The sequence below is a fragment of the Amia ocellicauda genome, chromosome 5 (assembly GCF_036373705.1).
Source record: "Amia ocellicauda isolate fAmiCal2 chromosome 5, fAmiCal2.hap1, whole genome shotgun sequence".
In the NCBI taxonomy this organism is placed as follows: Eukaryota; Metazoa; Chordata; class Actinopteri; order Amiiformes; family Amiidae; genus Amia; species Amia ocellicauda.
The window spans coordinates 39,061,119-39,077,743 of NC_089854.1; the positions used below are offsets into that span (position 1 = coordinate 39,061,119).

A 16,625-nucleotide genomic window follows, 5' to 3' on the forward strand; every position below is an offset into this window, starting at 1 on the left:
GAGATACTTGCTTGCGTTAGTCTCTGAAATTAACTTTACCTGGCATTAGAATGAGGCAACTCAACTTTCAGCAAAAATCAGACCTTTTTTTTTTCCCTCCTCCTCTTGTCTCCTCCAACCACTAGTAAAAAGTTTTCGATACAATTTTAATTGCACTTGGAAGCTTGGGTGCATGGAAGCTTATATTTAAAAATGACACATACTGACGCTGACTTCAACTACTGATCCAAACTAATGTTGTTTGTAGGGGCTTAAGGAAGGCCCTTTTATAACATGGAGTGCTGTTTCTTATGTTCTTTTGTTGTACACAAGCTGGAACACGCACCACTAGATAATTTTCTCTTTAACTTAGTTTTGCTTAGACAATGGTGCTGGTCCACTGCCTCTACTGCCTTTACTGAAACTCCACACTAATGTTAATATGAATGTCAAGAAGCAACAAAAAAGTGTGAATGCAGTTTTAATCAGTGTTTTCAAACCTGTCTGTTTCTTTTGGGTTTCTCTTAATGTTTCTGAATAATAATTATATATCACACAAGAACAACTTCACAAAACAGAAAATATATAATGTGGCCATTGATTTTTATTCTAAAGATAACCAAAGCATCTTGCTATATATATTGCATACCTTCATTGGCATAAATATGTATACTTTGAATTTAACAGTTTTTTTTCTAATTGATTTAAGGTGAAATAATATAGATAATGAGTAATGAAATCAGCTGTTAAGGGTATGCCTTGTTAAAGCATTTGCTTTGTTTTTCAGCCTCAGAAAGACAAATGTTTATATGTATGATTCACATACAAATCGGGATGGCTTCTGAATATTATAATAGTCACAATGCAGGAACGCTGGCTGTACAAAATGATTGCAAATAAACGGCATAGTGTGATCAGACACAATAAATGTAGCTTTAAATGGAGCACTGAATGATATTTTAACTGAATCAAATAGCTAAAAGTAAAAATCAGCATAGAGGAAAGCCAAATTAAGGGGTTCTCTATGATTAACCAGCAAAATGATATACACTTGTGAAGTGCAGGAGCTGTTTAATTAAAATAGCATTATGTATGTAAGTATGGCATGGAACTGCAAAGGTTTTTTTCCCTTTTCTTGCTTTCATCATTTCACTCTATCTGGATGCTGAAATTTACAGTGATTGTACTGTTCTGTTGAGCCAGTGTTACTGAGAAATGCTTTTCTCTCTATTAGGCATTGGTAATACATATAATGAGACAACCTGCCTTTGGGGCAATTGTTTACATCCCCCTGCTGAAGCCTGCTCTCAGGAAATTGGGAACACAGTAGGTCAGTCTCACAGAGAACTCTCATCAAGGCTTCGCATTCTCCTCATTAAACTGCTGGCGTATGCAAGTGGCAGGATGTTAATGATGCGATTTTTCTCAAACACATTAAAGCAGAGAGCGAGCCATTAATGTGATATGGTGATAGTGGGGAAACTGTGCCTCACAGTAATCTCACTAATTTAAAGATAACAAATAAAAAATGGTTTGGCTTGTTTTGAATTCAAATCCTTTACTTTGTCACGTTACCTGACAGCAACACGCAGGATGGTAAACCGTTTCTTCAGTACTTAGAACTAAGTGGATTAGTCAATATATGTAAAAAGAGAGAGAGATCTTAGCTGTATTGCTGTTACAGGTGTAGCGTAAGGCACACTTATAAAATTCAATTAAAGAAGTGAATTTATAGTATCACCTTATCACGAATTCTGGAATCTTGTAGAACTCAATTTCTGTAATAATTGGACGCAGACACCAATTCCAAAGATATAAATTGTCAAATGTATTCAAAAACAAGACTAAATGTAGCACTACACTAATTATACAAAAGGGAAAAACTAATTAAAATTCAACTCTAGATCAACAAATCAAAGACAAATCACTTTCGTGACCAAATCAAAGACCATGGGATCACATATGATATCACACAAATCGTTCAACAAAAAAGGTTATAAACACATTGACTACAATACCGGTTAGTAAGACGAAGGTGAGTCTCTCATTAGTATTGTTAGTCAGACATTAAATAACTACGCAGGTTAGTATTTATGTCAGGTAACTTCTCGTTATATATATATCAGTCTCATTTACGTTTAGGTGCCGAGAAAGATCCTATCATTACTTGTTACCACAATTTCCCTTAACTGATTATTATTCAATGATCTGATCTGATGATCTGATAATTCAATGATCAATGATCAATGACACCAATAATCTAATGTCTATTAACTTGTGTCAATTTCAGACTAAACAGTTACACAGGAATGAGAAGATATTTCTCGGCTTTGACAGATTTTATTTCTAAAATTATCAACAAAACAGTTTAATGCAACACACATTTATATTTAAGAAAACTAAATGATATTACACATTCTAGAGTTATGAATCACAGATTAACATTTCTAATTGATTTCTCAAATGTCATGAATCATGAACTCCAAACTGTTAAACTTATCTGAACTTCGTCGCAGAGAGGCCTCTCTGGCTTCGGGCTCAGATAACAGCACATGGCACGAGGTCCGTGTGGTTTGGAACAAAGGCAGTCCGGTTCGGCTTTGTCCAAGAACTTCCACTCAGTCGATGCACCTGGAAGTTGGGGTTTCGCGAATGTAGAGTCTTTTCCAAACAGATTTTCCACTGGTTTGAAGGCTCCAAGGTTGTGCACAAAATCTTCTTTGTAAGCAGGGTTCCACCGTAGTTACTTGAAGACAAATTCTTTGAGGAAAGCAGGGCCCTGTTTGTTCCAAGGGTCAAGTTTCTTAAGACTCAATAGCTATTTAAATGACTGAACACTTTCGTATACAGTCGACTTAGTCGATTGTCCAGCTGTAAAACTCCACTGATCAGGTGGGCACAGGCGGGCAGCGCAGTCTGTAAAGTTCTTTACTTAATAAAGTCCTTTAAAAGAATTCTTCGTACGGCTCAATCTCCTTCTCCCAGTTTAACTCTTCTGTTGCCGGCAAAGACTTGGTTGGTTTCTGGTTCCGGTTCTGGCAACAGAGCTACAGGTTGAGCTGTGGCAGCGAGTTTCTGGTTCAGGTGAGAGAGAGAGAGAGAGAAAGGCCGTGCGCTGTTCCTTATAGTCTGTCAGATCAATAGGTGATTGGTCCCTGAGTTCTTGAGATTGGATTTCGGTTTCAGCCCCCAGTGTCCTATTGGAGGGGGGCTTGATTTATGACTGATGTCAATCCATGCCATCTTTTGGAAATGCCGGTTGGCCCGGGTTCGTAGCTCTATGTCGGGATTTCGGCTCTCGTCCACTTCAAAGAGTTTTTATCACCTACAGGCCCCTTTCTCCAGACATCTCATAGCAGGATTCCAACCTATTTGGCCTCTTCTCGGTGCCATCCTCCCCAAAACTGTCACTCTGATGCAAACCAGTTCCAAGCTGATGAGCTAAGGAAATCTGATAACTTTGGGGGGGAGAGGTCTTCTTTAGATCAGTGCTTCAGCTCAGAGCCCAAATGCTCTTATCAAAATACACCCAACATAACGCTACATAGGTATTACTTCAGTAACGTTTTTTTAATTTTGTGTACACAGATTGCATTAATCATTTTTTAATAATATGGAGTATATTAATGGTATATTATAGTCTCAATAACCTGGCCTTGATTAATGATGTAGTGTATGTTATTAACTCACGTCTCTCATATAGTCCCTTTGTAAACTAGTAACTCACTGATAATAACTTGCTTATTATACATTTATAACTTGTATAGAACACATGCTAGGTGTTCATGTAAAACAGAAGTTTTGCACTAACATAGCACATAGAATACAATAACTGCAATTTGTGTAGCATTATTGCATTTTTAAAGAAACAGTCAAGAATGAGTATTTAGGTTTACTCATTCTTTAGGTGTTCTTGCATTTCTAGGAGTCTTAACATGAGAAACCTTTATAATGCATGCTCCTGTATACTACTATTTTTTTAAGTGGAGTTTGTTCAGTCTTCTATTTAGTTTTCTACTGCTACTACTCTTGACACTGCTTCCTTTACTGTAGTGCCATCTGCGAATTTAAGAAGCTACCCATACGGAACAAAAATAGGTTGCTAGATAGCACTTGAGCTTATTATGCTCCTCGCATTCTTGATTGTTTTCCTCCTTGCTCCCTTTCCCGTAGCCCTCGTCTGTAACCCTACATCTTGACAGCACTTAGCTTTCACCGTCCAGGATGTAGGAAGTCTCTTACTGTACTTGTGTAAATTGTAAATTGGAATTTGTAAAATGTATTATTTTGAATTGGTATGTTTTAGCTAAGTTGAATTTGTAATGATTGATGCCTTGTACTTCTCTGTATTTTTGCACTTTGTTTGCACTTATGTTGTAAGTCGCCGTGGATAAGGGCGTCTGCCAAGAAATAAAAATAATGATAATAATAATATATTGTATAAATTAACCTCACCATACACTTTCAACTTGTAAACTTATGATGATGTTTATCACACCTTACTACATCCCCTATAGCGGTCTAACACTTTCCCACATGCATGCAATTGCATCAAATGCAGCCAACCATAGGCTAATTTGTTAACATTGTTTTATTGGCATATTACATGAATAATTCCAACACTGTTCTTGAAAGTTAGAATACACATATATAGCTAGTTCCAGCCAGTTGGGGGAAAAACAATCAAGAAACATTGTCACCGACTCATTCTAAGTTATTACTGTTTATTGGCTTCTTTATAATGACACAGTTGTTAGCTGTAGGGTCTTTCTACTAGGATTCAAATTACTTGTCCCTTGGAAGCAATTCGTGTGTGGTGTTGAACAGTGTGTCAAATGTTTCACACAGACTGCCAAAAAAAAGTTTTTAATTTTTGTGAAAGCTTATCAAATGCATAAAAAGCACCTGGCACCACTCTTACTGAATAAATCATGCATTTAACTGGAGAATAATAAAGACAAAGAATACATATTGAAGCCTTTCCTATGACTTGTCAGTGGAGTGGAAACTAAGACAATTTGCAAAAGAGAAGCCAGAAGACAAGGATCTGCAAACTAATTTGTTATGCAGGCTTTGTGTTGTTGTCGTAATTTCTCTAACAGTTTAATCGGTTTGTCACTTTTTAGCAGTGCTGTATGAATAACTGTTCTCGAAGTTCTAGAATTAAATGCGTTGATTGCATGAAAGCAAAAATGTTTTTGTTTTTGTTTTTACAATTCTCTTAGCAACTAAAGAAGCAGTTGAAATGTTACGGTTTTGCTTTAGTCTGGAAAGCCTGCAGTCATCTGAGGTGATGTGTAGCACCCAGCCCCCTCACCCCTCCCCCCCGGTTTCTTTTTGTTTTATTTAATATTTATTTTGGCAGACCTTAATCTGTCAAATTGCTTAGTTCTTTTTCCAAGGCAGAAACGGAAAAAGGCTTTATTTAAAAGCCTCATTAACACTCTCTGAAGACAATGACAAACAGTGACAATGCAAAAATAGTATGCTGGGAGATTTACCTTTGCTGTGTGTAATGTATTTCAGTCCTTTCAGTACTGTCTCTGAAAATGACTGGTCTTATTGTACTAATTCTCATCACTGGTATTAACCCTGTCTACAGTATTTGAACTTTAAGATATTTATGGAAGAGTTTGTAATCCAAATGGATGGGATTGAGAAATGTTTGCTTCCGTGTGTAGAAATGTGGTCCCACTGCATCCAGTTGTTAACTTTTATGCTCTTTCGTTTTTTATTGTTCTATAGTATATTTGATATTGCTTAACCATATTTTATCATACACATTATGAATGCTTTCCAGCATGTGATTTACATGCTGCTGGTATTTGTGCCACCTGTTGAACACCTTGGTTAGAATTAGTCTGTGGAGGAGCTGCACCCAACTGAAAACAGATGTCTCCATTCCGAGGTTTCTGTCTGCGGTACAGTTAATCTTGGTGTGTGAAATACACCCATTCACCAAACGAGCTGGTGAATTCCTTTCCCCCTTCACATATAAATGTCAATCTAATCAGTAGTCTGCTTTGTTAAATTGAGATGTTGTGGATCTTGCATCTCATTAGAGAGAGTGAAACAACACAAGCCTGCGTCGTTCAGAGTCATTTTGATGAGTCCGTCCCACGAGCTTGTCTGTCTGAACATGCCGTCCTCCGCAAGCCCATCAAAGCCTCGCAGTTGTCAGGGTTTACACTGAGTTCTGCCTAATGAAGCTACAGTGATGTTTTCATCAGCTCCAAGCAGGCTGCTGTATGTACATATTCCTGTTATCTCTATGTAAGTTATAACCCAGCGTCTGCAGCAAAGAGTAAGCAATCGCAGTCTTTGAGGGCCTGTTTCCTGCAGGTTTCAGGGTTACCTTTCAATTAGCAACTGATGTAGACCTACAATAAAAAAGTGACTTGACTTATCCTGTAATAATGACTTTGGTTAAGTCCTCGACGACTAGATTTGCCTATTTACTTCAGGTCTATAGCTCTAGGGAAAATGTTGCCTCACATTTTTGCAGACATATTTTCCCTGAATTTCCTGGGTTGTGCCACAGGTTCCTGCTACATATTTATTCAGGAGTACAGGATCTGGAGCTTCAAAAATGTCATAAGTAGTTCATAGGTCTGGGACGAAGGATGTCAAAAGTATAATATAAAGTAAGGCAATAAATCATGTATTGTGCCTTGGTCAAGCAGAAGCATGACAACCAGTTTTCTGCACTGAATACCTGCAGAAACTACAGCAAACATGTATTCCCTGTAAATGTTGTCGTCCTAGATCAGAAAATGACGTATGGAACTATTCTAAAATTAACTAAGGCAGCTTTTCCTGTTTTTTTACAAAGCGTGTTTATGGTCATTTTCTTTGGGTTGCTGTTACTGTAAGGAGGAAGGCTGTGTCTGAAGAGGTTTGATCGCATTTCAAAACATTCTGAAGTTTGTCCTTGCAGCATTCACACATTGCCCTTTTCTTCCCCTTCTCTTTAACAGAATCCATTTGACAATGTTTGAATACCAAATCCCTCAATTAATCCCATGGAACACCTGCTATTGTCCATTGTTTGATGACCATTATTTAAACAAAAACTGTAAAATAGCATCAGTATTAATATTATTACATGTAGCACCTCTTTCAACAAGTCCCCTCCACCCCTTCTCCTTCAAAATATGTAATGGAATGAAATAGGAGAATGTTGATAATGAACTGCTCCATTCGGGAACACAACCTCTCCTGCCTGAGAGTCATGGAGCCCCATTCTCTAGAGGAGAGCAGCACACTCCACCTTCAAGAGCTCAAGTGTCTCCACTATTCTATTCAATCTGCTCTCTAAATTTCTTAATTGAATTATATTAATTGAACAAAATGTGGCTTGTGTCCTGGTTTGTTTAAATTTATATGGTTGGTTTTAAAGGTGTCTGCCATTTAATGTCTTTAATTTAGTGTGTGTGCATATAGGCCTATACATACATACAAACACGCATTCACATATATAATTGACTGAATCTCCTGACTTTGACATCTGGTTTCATTAAAACAATTACCTGTTTTATTGTTTACTTTGTATTGTTGGGAAGAATAAAATGAGAGCATGTTGGGTGTATCTGCTAGGGATATGCTCATCAGAATAAAGACTTCTCTCTCTAAATCAGTCTAGCCACTGTTTAACTCTTCACACTCACCCCCATATGGGCCTGGTTGGACTTCTTAGATGCGCATCTCATAAGTATTTAATATGGACATTATAAGGAGTACAGGTATGTGACACCTATGAAATGAAACTAGACAACCTGTACTATAATATTCTACATTGGTCATGATTAGACAAATTATATTACAGTACAACCACATTTTTTCATAAAATCAAAATGTGTGACCTTTTTGACCTTTTTCCTCCATTAAACTCTGGGATTTTTTTTAAAAAAAATTGAAATACCACTCATATTGAAATTTGGAGAAGTTGTTGGCTGAAAACCCATAAGAAATTAAGGAATAATGTGAATTTGAATTAAAACTAGCCTAGGCAGAAAAGTTTAGAGAAAATGTGTACCACAAAATTATATAAGGGCCACAAGCATGAAAGCATACAAACTACAGAATCAGTTTCTGCATTAGGAATTATGACATTTTAGGATTTTAAGAAAAATGTCAATATAAACTTAATTTTCTTACAATTTTCCCTTAAAGTAATAGTCAAAATACAACTTTTAAAACAAACAAAATTGGATATAAACTGAAGGAGTTATTTTTTTTTTTTATGTATTATGTAGTAAATGTTTCCCCAACTTTGCAAGTCAGTATCTCCACACAGCAACATCCGATCTTCACAATCTTGGTATCACTTGAAAGTATAGTATAGTAAAGGTATGAGTGTAAAGAGTTAAGGGTATACTTATTTGGTGCGGTAGGGAGGCATCTCCCTTCCCCTTCATGTAGCTCCTTCCCTGATCAATGTGAAAACAAATAATTAAACAGTATTTTACCAGTATGAGATATTGGCAAGAGCATGTAAGTCTTTACTGCCTTCTATTGCAATGCATACTACTGGAATAGCATGTCATTCCATGCCAGCATATGTGTGATGCACTGTTGATACTTTATACAGGGGATCGTCTTCTACACAGACTATAAGAACCTAGTAGCAGGACACAATGTTAAAAAGCATTTGGAAATTTCATTTTCCCCAAAAAACGTAATTCTCTGATGTCTTAATTTGAATACTCTTTGTGAAATCCTGGCAGAGAGTAGCCGTTAGATCTGTTTGTGAACCGTTACTCTTTTTGAACAGAACACAGTTTTAAAAAGTGTGCTTTTGGAACACAGGTCTGTTACAATCCCTTGGCATAGTTTGCAGATTAAAACAATAAAAAAACGGTGATGTGACAAAGTTCAGTTAATCTGTTAACAGCTCTATTGAGCCATTATATCCTCCATGCTTATTATTTCTTTTTTCTTTTGTAGCCAAGAAAGTTGCATAGCATAATGAGGTGCCTACTGCAATAAAGGTGATTTTAATAAGATTTAATGTTGTTGACAGCCACAGAATTGTTGCCTTCCAGGAGAGGTGCAGCTATAATGTTGATTGATATAATGAGGATAGAGAGTAATTTACAGTTGTCAGAAAAAAAATTAATCATCTCTTGTCTCCGGGAGGAAGCCTTCCCTTTTATTACATCTAGACCAACGGTGAGACTTGTACTGGCTGGTTAGATCAAAACAAATCTGAGCTCTTACTCTGTGGCCCCCACCACTGTGTGCATGTGTGAAAATCTCATTATTAACATTTTATTTCAAGATCAGATGTTAAACGGATTTATATATGACAAAAGGGGAGGTACAGCCTTAAATTGTGTTTTGTAAACCCCGATGTGGATTTTTGGTCTCTCTGTGTGTTTTTTCCTTTTTTAAATGCTTGTATGTCAGTGTTTTTTTTTTTTTTTTTTAATCAAGGCTGTATTCTGAAGACCTATACTTAATCTGTCACGAGGCATATTTTTGTGTGCCTGTGTGGTTAATTGCTTCAAAAGTTCAGTAGTTCCTGTTAATGCAATTTAAGTAGGCTGGACTGTCCATCAGCAAAAGCTGGCATTTAATTAAGTCCGAGGTTACATACTCTACTACCTCCATCAGTATATCAGATCTTCATTAGCAATTAATACAGTGATGGAATTATAACTTCGCTGGCTTTTTAATGCTGAATGATTGCCATGGATGAGCTTTTCACAGTGTTGGTCTTTTTTTCTTTTTTTTTTTTTCCTTGAGTTTAATTATGCCATTAAAACAGAGATGTATATTTCTGTACTGTGTATAATTATTTTCTGTTCAGGGTTTTGTGACTTCAGAAATGGGGTCTATGCATCACTATTTCATGATACAGATTTCAGAGGTCAACCGTCTTCCTAGATGAAGGGTTAATACATACATTCGATGTGCATTTACTAAGAAACTTTAAGGCACAGCTGGATGTTTTCAGCCAAATGAGCTTCCCTGAAAGCACTGGGTCAGAGTTTTTTTTTTGGCCCATAGATCTGGAAATGGACCGTTTGTGATCTGTGTTGGCACACATGGAAACCATTTCTGTAGGCTACTCTCTGCGTTGGATAGGAGAGGATAAATGATGTCAGCACAATTAGCAGCACCCATGCCCACTTCTTTTCCTGGTCCACAGAACTCCTAGAACCCAAAACCATTGTGCTGAACATCATGAAACCCTGCAATTCACTCCCATTATAGTGCAGCAGTGCTCTGGACCCATCCCTGCCTGAATGTGTACTGTTTAAACTCTGCATGGTTTACACTGACAGATGCTTGCGTTAGCCGGTGCTGTGTGATGAAAGATGGACAGTTTTTAAAGGATCCAGTCAGTGCTTTAAATGCTCGGCTTGGTTGCTCCCCTGTACAGGTGCTGCTGATGGACTACCTGGATGTGAAGAACACGCGCAGTGCCACCGAGCCCGCAGCCCAGCTCACCTACCACAGCTCCGGTAGCGACTTCGCCGCTTTCTTTGCCAAGAAGAAGCCCCAGAGGCCAAAGCAGTCCTTGTTCAAGTAAGTAGGATACATTTTTTCCCACCACCATACTCTTTACTTTCCATGGGGTAGGTACTTCCTATCTCCAATGTAACACTTTTTAAACCTCCCTTTACATAGTTTTTAAATCCTCTGTTTAGGATGTTTATGCATTTATTTTGTTAAACTTATGTATATATTATTTGTTATCCTCCTGTCAAGAGTTAATCTAGATTTACTCTGTGTACTCTGTGTGGCAGGTTGGCAGAATGAGGTTTTAAAGTAATATAAATTAATCCTTTGGGTTTATTTGGAATCTTGATTTGCTTCATACTTATTTCCCTCATTAACATGCAAATCAATTTATAACTTTTTTGAAATGCGTTTTTCTGGATTTTTTTGCTGTTATTCTGTCTCTCATTGTTAAAATACACCTACCATTAAAATTATAGACTGATCATTTCTTTGTCAGTGGGCAAACGTACAAAATCAGCAGGGGATCAAATACTTTTTTCCCTCACTGTAGTTCAATTCCAATTATGTTTTTTATCATGAAAAAGGTAGAAAAGTCATACATTGGAGAGATACGGTACTTTGTTGGAGAAACTACTTAAACTATTCCATGGCTTTCAAACCTGCTTCAATGCATAAAACAGTTCAAGAAATATTTGGTGTATTTCAGTTAGTTCTTAGCACAGAGTGATACTATTTTATATGACTTCTGAAGGTTATAGGTTATATATTTCCACATATGTTTTATCAGTAGATTTCTTTCGATTCGCTTCTTCGACCAATGCACATTTTGCGATGGAAGCGTGGTAGTTATCATAACTGAATTCACCTGTGAATTTAAATCATGATTAACTCATAGACTCAGTGTGGGTGTATAAAGTTGGACGTTTGATCTACCCATAGTGCTCATGTGCCGGCTTTGCTGCTTGTTCTCTCCTTATACGTTTGGTACTGAGCTTTATGTTTTTGGAAAAAAAAAATGTTTCCTCTTTGCACCAGCTAGACTTTGTTTATGGTTTTCCTATTCCTGTGTGAATGATCGTGGAGAAGGGTTGCTATTGAAACTTGTACTTGTATTTGACCTCTGCCATTTTCACGACCCTATTTCCCAGTGTAAGGGAGTGCATGTTTCTCCCACTTGGAAGGTCCAAGGTCCATTTCAGGTTTAATGGAGATGAGAGAGATTCACTGGCTTCTATATCCATGATGATTGAGGATCACAAGGAACAAAACCATTAGGAGAAAATATCTCATGTAGCTGTGCAGTGGCCATTATGTGTGTATATACACCGATCAGCCATAACATTATGACAACTGACAGGTGAAGTGAATAACACTGATAGTCTCATTATCATGGCACCTGTCAGTGGGTGAGATATATTAGGCTGCATGTGAAAAATGGGCAAGCGTAAGGATCTGAGTGACTTTGACAATGGGTCAATGGGACTGCTAAGTCCATGCCTCGATGGGTCAGGGCTGTTTTGGTGGCAAAAGGGGGAACTACACAATATTAGGCAGGTGGTCATAATGTTATGGCTGATCAGTTTATGTGTGTGTCATATTTATAGTACTGTGCAAAAGTTTTAGACAGGTGTGGAAAAAATGCTGAAAAGAAGCAACTGAGGCTGCCTAAATCCACAGAAGAATTGTGGTTAATTCTCCAAGATGTTTGAGCCAACCTACCTGCCGAGTTCCTTCAAAAACTGTGTGCAAGTGTACCTAGAAGAAGTGATGCTGTTTTGAAGGCAAAGGGTGGTCATGCCACATATGGATTTGATTTAGATTTTTCTTCTGTTTACTCACTTTGCATTTCAGTTAATTGATAAATATAATCTATTAACATGTCTGTTTTTGAAAGCATTCTTATTTTACAGCATTTTTTCACACCTGCCTAAAACTTTTGCACTGTACTGTGTGTGTGTGTGTGTGTGTGTGTGTGTGTATATATATATATATGTCTTTCTAACATCGGGTTCTAAATCTATCCAAACTGGAATCCATTCATAAAACTCTTCCAGCATTTCTTTTGCCTGTATAGTTTAGCACACTTTTTCTCAAACTACATTAAATAAAGTCATATAGATATAAATAAGAATATTTCAGGAAAATGAGGAAAATAAGGCAGGAGTGGTCTCTAAACCCTCAGTTTTGTTTGTTTTTTCCTTTTTTAGGTTTGAATCCTCCTCCCATGCCATAAGTATGAGTGCCTATCTGCGGGAACAGAGAAGAGAGCTGTACAGCAAGAGTGGAGAGCTGCAAGGTAAGAGCTAGAGTATTGGATGACACTGCTTGTAAAATTAATTGAGCGTGGAAAGAAAAAAAAACAACTCTCAGAGCGAACTGCAGGAATAACAGGGTTTAGTGTTTGGCCCACAGGATTAGCAAGTTGATAGTTATTGTTGTCACCCACCCATCTCCCCCCCGTAAAACCTTGCAATATCAATCAGCGGTGAGTGTTTATTTTGCACAGATTTAATCTCTGTGGCGTTTTGATCAGACGTCCCAAAAGTGGAGTCTCATTCACAGTTTTTTTTCTTCTCCTTTTAAAGCTCTGATAGTGTCATTGTTTTATTGATGTGATATCCAGTAGGTCTTTTGTTTTATTTTTCTTCTTAGTGTCTGTATGAAGAAGTTATTGGAATTCATCCAAGGTGCAAATGATGGGCAGAATTGCATGTTACTGTAACAGACGCTTGCCAAATTGGTAAGAGGTTGTAGGACAGGAAACAGATATAGGTGTTGACTCATTCCCTGATACTGCACTTCCTGACCCCATGCTTGGGCAAGTAAGCAATTCATTGTTACAGAATATGTGCATTAATTAAAGCTAGGTATGGTGGTATAGCATGATTAATATTTCTAAGGCATGTTTACTATGATGAACCATGTGTCATTCATGGTAGAGTGTGGTTGAGCATATATTAAAGCCACATAAATCCACTGATAAATTTACCAGGATAAGCTTGCATATGGATATTGTAATATTGATCTTGATTTTGAATTGTAGGAAATATTTTTTTCGGTGTCTACAGCAATTGGACACACTACACATAAGTTATTCATTAGCATGAGTTAGCTCTAAGCACAATAGATCACATTACTTTTTTTCTTCCCCATTCCTGGTGAGTTGAAAAATATGGGGAACAGCTGAAGGAAGACCTTGCATTTTTATAAAAAAGAAAAAAAAAAAAGAAAGAAAGAAATGAAATTAACATTTTGCTGTCACAATACACAGCCCCAGAAATTAATCTTCCAGATGAATGAATTTGATGAGATATATGTTGAAAATCATTTGAAATTGTTCGAAGTGCGGAAGGCTGCTCTGTTGGATAAGAAAGAGACCTCAAAATGGTAGAATGTAAACCTCAAACACATGAGCACTCAGACATGGTAAAAGCTAGAGAAAGAAGTCAGTTGGGCACTGTGCTCTAGTTTTCTTTTTATATACCCACCCTGATTCCTGTCAAATTCAGTCCCTGTCCCATACTTGGTGGTATGTGGAGGGAGGACTGTTTATGTTTAAAGTAGCAGTGCATTGTGGGAAAGCTGGTTAAGATTCTATTGAGTGATCTTCCATTTTTGAATGCTGCTGGATGTCTGGATGGACTGAATTCATAAACTAGAGATTGTTGTAGGGGCACACTGAAGGAATGTTAAATAGCACAGAGATAACTGGTGTAAGCTCTTACTGTGCCTTTACATGGGTACACTTAATATCTTATGTATTATGACATTAAGTCCCTCTCTCTTTAGATCAAACTCCAGTATCACAGACGGTTTTCTCATACACATGTTCTTCAGACTGCATTAACATTCATTAGCTCAATATGCATTCAGGAGGTCTCGACTTAATTCTCCAAAACATCCCAAAGCTATTGCTGATGTGGATACCATAATACTTTCCTTGCAATTGCTAACACTAACTTGAGGGGACTGGAAAATAGAAAGAAATTGTAATTTATTAAAGCCAGAGCATTTCGTAACCTTCTGGGTGTTTTAGCTTGGAAAACAATCACACACACAAACTTCACTATTTATGAAACTATAATAACGTGTTGAGGATTTTATTTATTGTATTACACTTTATTTTTCTAGACTGGATTAGAGAATTTATTTGTTTATTCGATTATTCAGCTTTTCCATTAGGAAACTTCTCGCTTGAAGCACATTTGATTTTAAAACATTTAATTTTCAAGTGATTGCAAAACTATAAAGGTAAGCTTAGTATGAAATTGATATGAATGTCTCCCAATGGAGTGCCTCAAGTATCAAGCTACAATGGCTTAATTAAGATATTCTATCAATAAGAATTGATGGATTGTTAAAAGTTGAATACCCTTGACATATACCATATACAGTAAGATTCATGGCACTGACCTTCCATTGGTCTTCAAATACTAGTGTGAGAGACTCCTGATATGAATAACACTGACCACATTGGTTTGAAGTCTGCACTCTTTGCTGGTAATTAAGATGTTTTAATTCCTGCAAAAGTTTGTATTTTTCTTTTGTGTTTCATAGGCCAAACCTGTTGGTATGGTTTAATTAATCCTTTCCAACACTTGCATAAAAATGCTTTGTTGCAGCATCCAGTACATAAAAAGGTACTTATCACCTTTCTGCTGAAGCAGGTCTCTTACAGTTCAATTCCAAACTAACTGATCTCTTTTGGTTTGAAATGAAATTGATAAAAACAAAAGTGTATTAATATGCATTAGTGGACATGACATTGTCTCTTGGTTCACTAGTGCTTTTTATTTTTATAAATATCACTTTGTATTCATGTGGTAACAGAAGTTTAATTTTGTAGGGAGAAATTACTGTTCTCAAATGGAAAAACAGAACAGCCATAATAAAAAAGTTTATGCAATTTCTTTATTCTTTCCTTTCCCAATACAAAGCACTCGGTTTATGGACACTGAATGCTCTCCCAACCATGTAGGTCTCTTTATTACACACAACGATATATACTTTCCAGCTTGTACCTTTATAAAACACATTAACATGAGAAATTTAAACAACGTTTAACACAGATTTTCCTTGCTTGTTACAATATGTGTCGAGGAAGGAAGAACAAATGAGGGGACCAGTCAAACATGGTGACATATCAACCATTGTTCTTTCATTGTGCACTGAACACAACTGTTAACATCTAGTTTAGATTAATTTAAACCACATTCAGTGAGGTTTGTGATGCACATCCTAGATAGACTGATTGTGCTGTGTACATCTGTGTTGTCAAATATAAACTAGTTGAAATTAAAGTTTAAAACTCTCATTCATGCAGCAGTTCTGTATTAAAGTTTTTGAATTACATGGTGACATTTTGTTTGCTGGAATTTCTCTTTGCTTCTACCCAGTGGAAACATGCCATCAGATACTGGGATTGTCATTTGCAATTTACAAAGTGTTTGTATCCAGTTAGTTTGGTCTGTCATTAGGATTTCAACTTGTATGTCACTTATATAGTACATTATCTAAATATGTGCTATACTTTCTTACATCCTGAGTATTCAAACACAGATTTTGTCCAGGCATCAAGAAAAAATAATTCAATTAACTAATTTGTGTCTGTGTTCTAAGAAAATGGGAGTTAAGGGCTGTGAGACAGAGTATAAAGGAACCGTTGTGGTTACTGTCAATTTTATTTTCAATCCACACTGGGGAGAGAGAAGTGTAAATTAAAAACTCGGTGCACATTTGTACTTCACGCTCCACAGAAAATAACGTTACGTGTAGGTGCCTTGTTCTGTTTGAATTAATCAGAGTTCTGTCCATGAAGACAAGAATTGTTTTCAAATGATGAAAAGTAGCCCTGACATTTTTATAATGGAAATTGTGCCCAGCATCTCACAAAGGTAAGTATGATAATATGTTGTCATTCTATCAGGGGGAAATAAAGGGAACACTCCAGAATATTAGAATTGACTTCATGTCACAAGTACCTCCCATCTTTTTTTAAATGTCAGACACAAATATGGTCCGTGTCTTAAATTTGGTCAGATGTGGATTTTTTTTTAGATTTTTTTGTTTTTTTGTTTAGAATGACATACTTCTCTAAAGGATCTTCGCAAAGCAATGAGCTTGAATTTTATCTGGGTGTGTTGTTGTCATTCTGAAAATCATTGCCATTTATTATC

General features: G+C 36.8%; 1 protein-coding gene across 1 annotated transcript in view; it reads left to right on the forward strand.

Annotated features, from left to right (window-relative positions):
- Positions 1–16,625, forward strand: part of exoc4 (exocyst complex component 4) — a 172,092-nt gene that overhangs the window by 27,796 nt on the left and 127,671 nt on the right. Inside the window, exons 8-9 of the mRNA XM_066705134.1 lie at positions 10,367–10,512; positions 12,657–12,745. Of these exons, the coding sequence (XP_066561231.1) occupies positions 10,367–10,512; positions 12,657–12,745 (235 nt within the window). The remainder of the gene's footprint in view (positions 1–10,366; positions 10,513–12,656; positions 12,746–16,625) is intronic.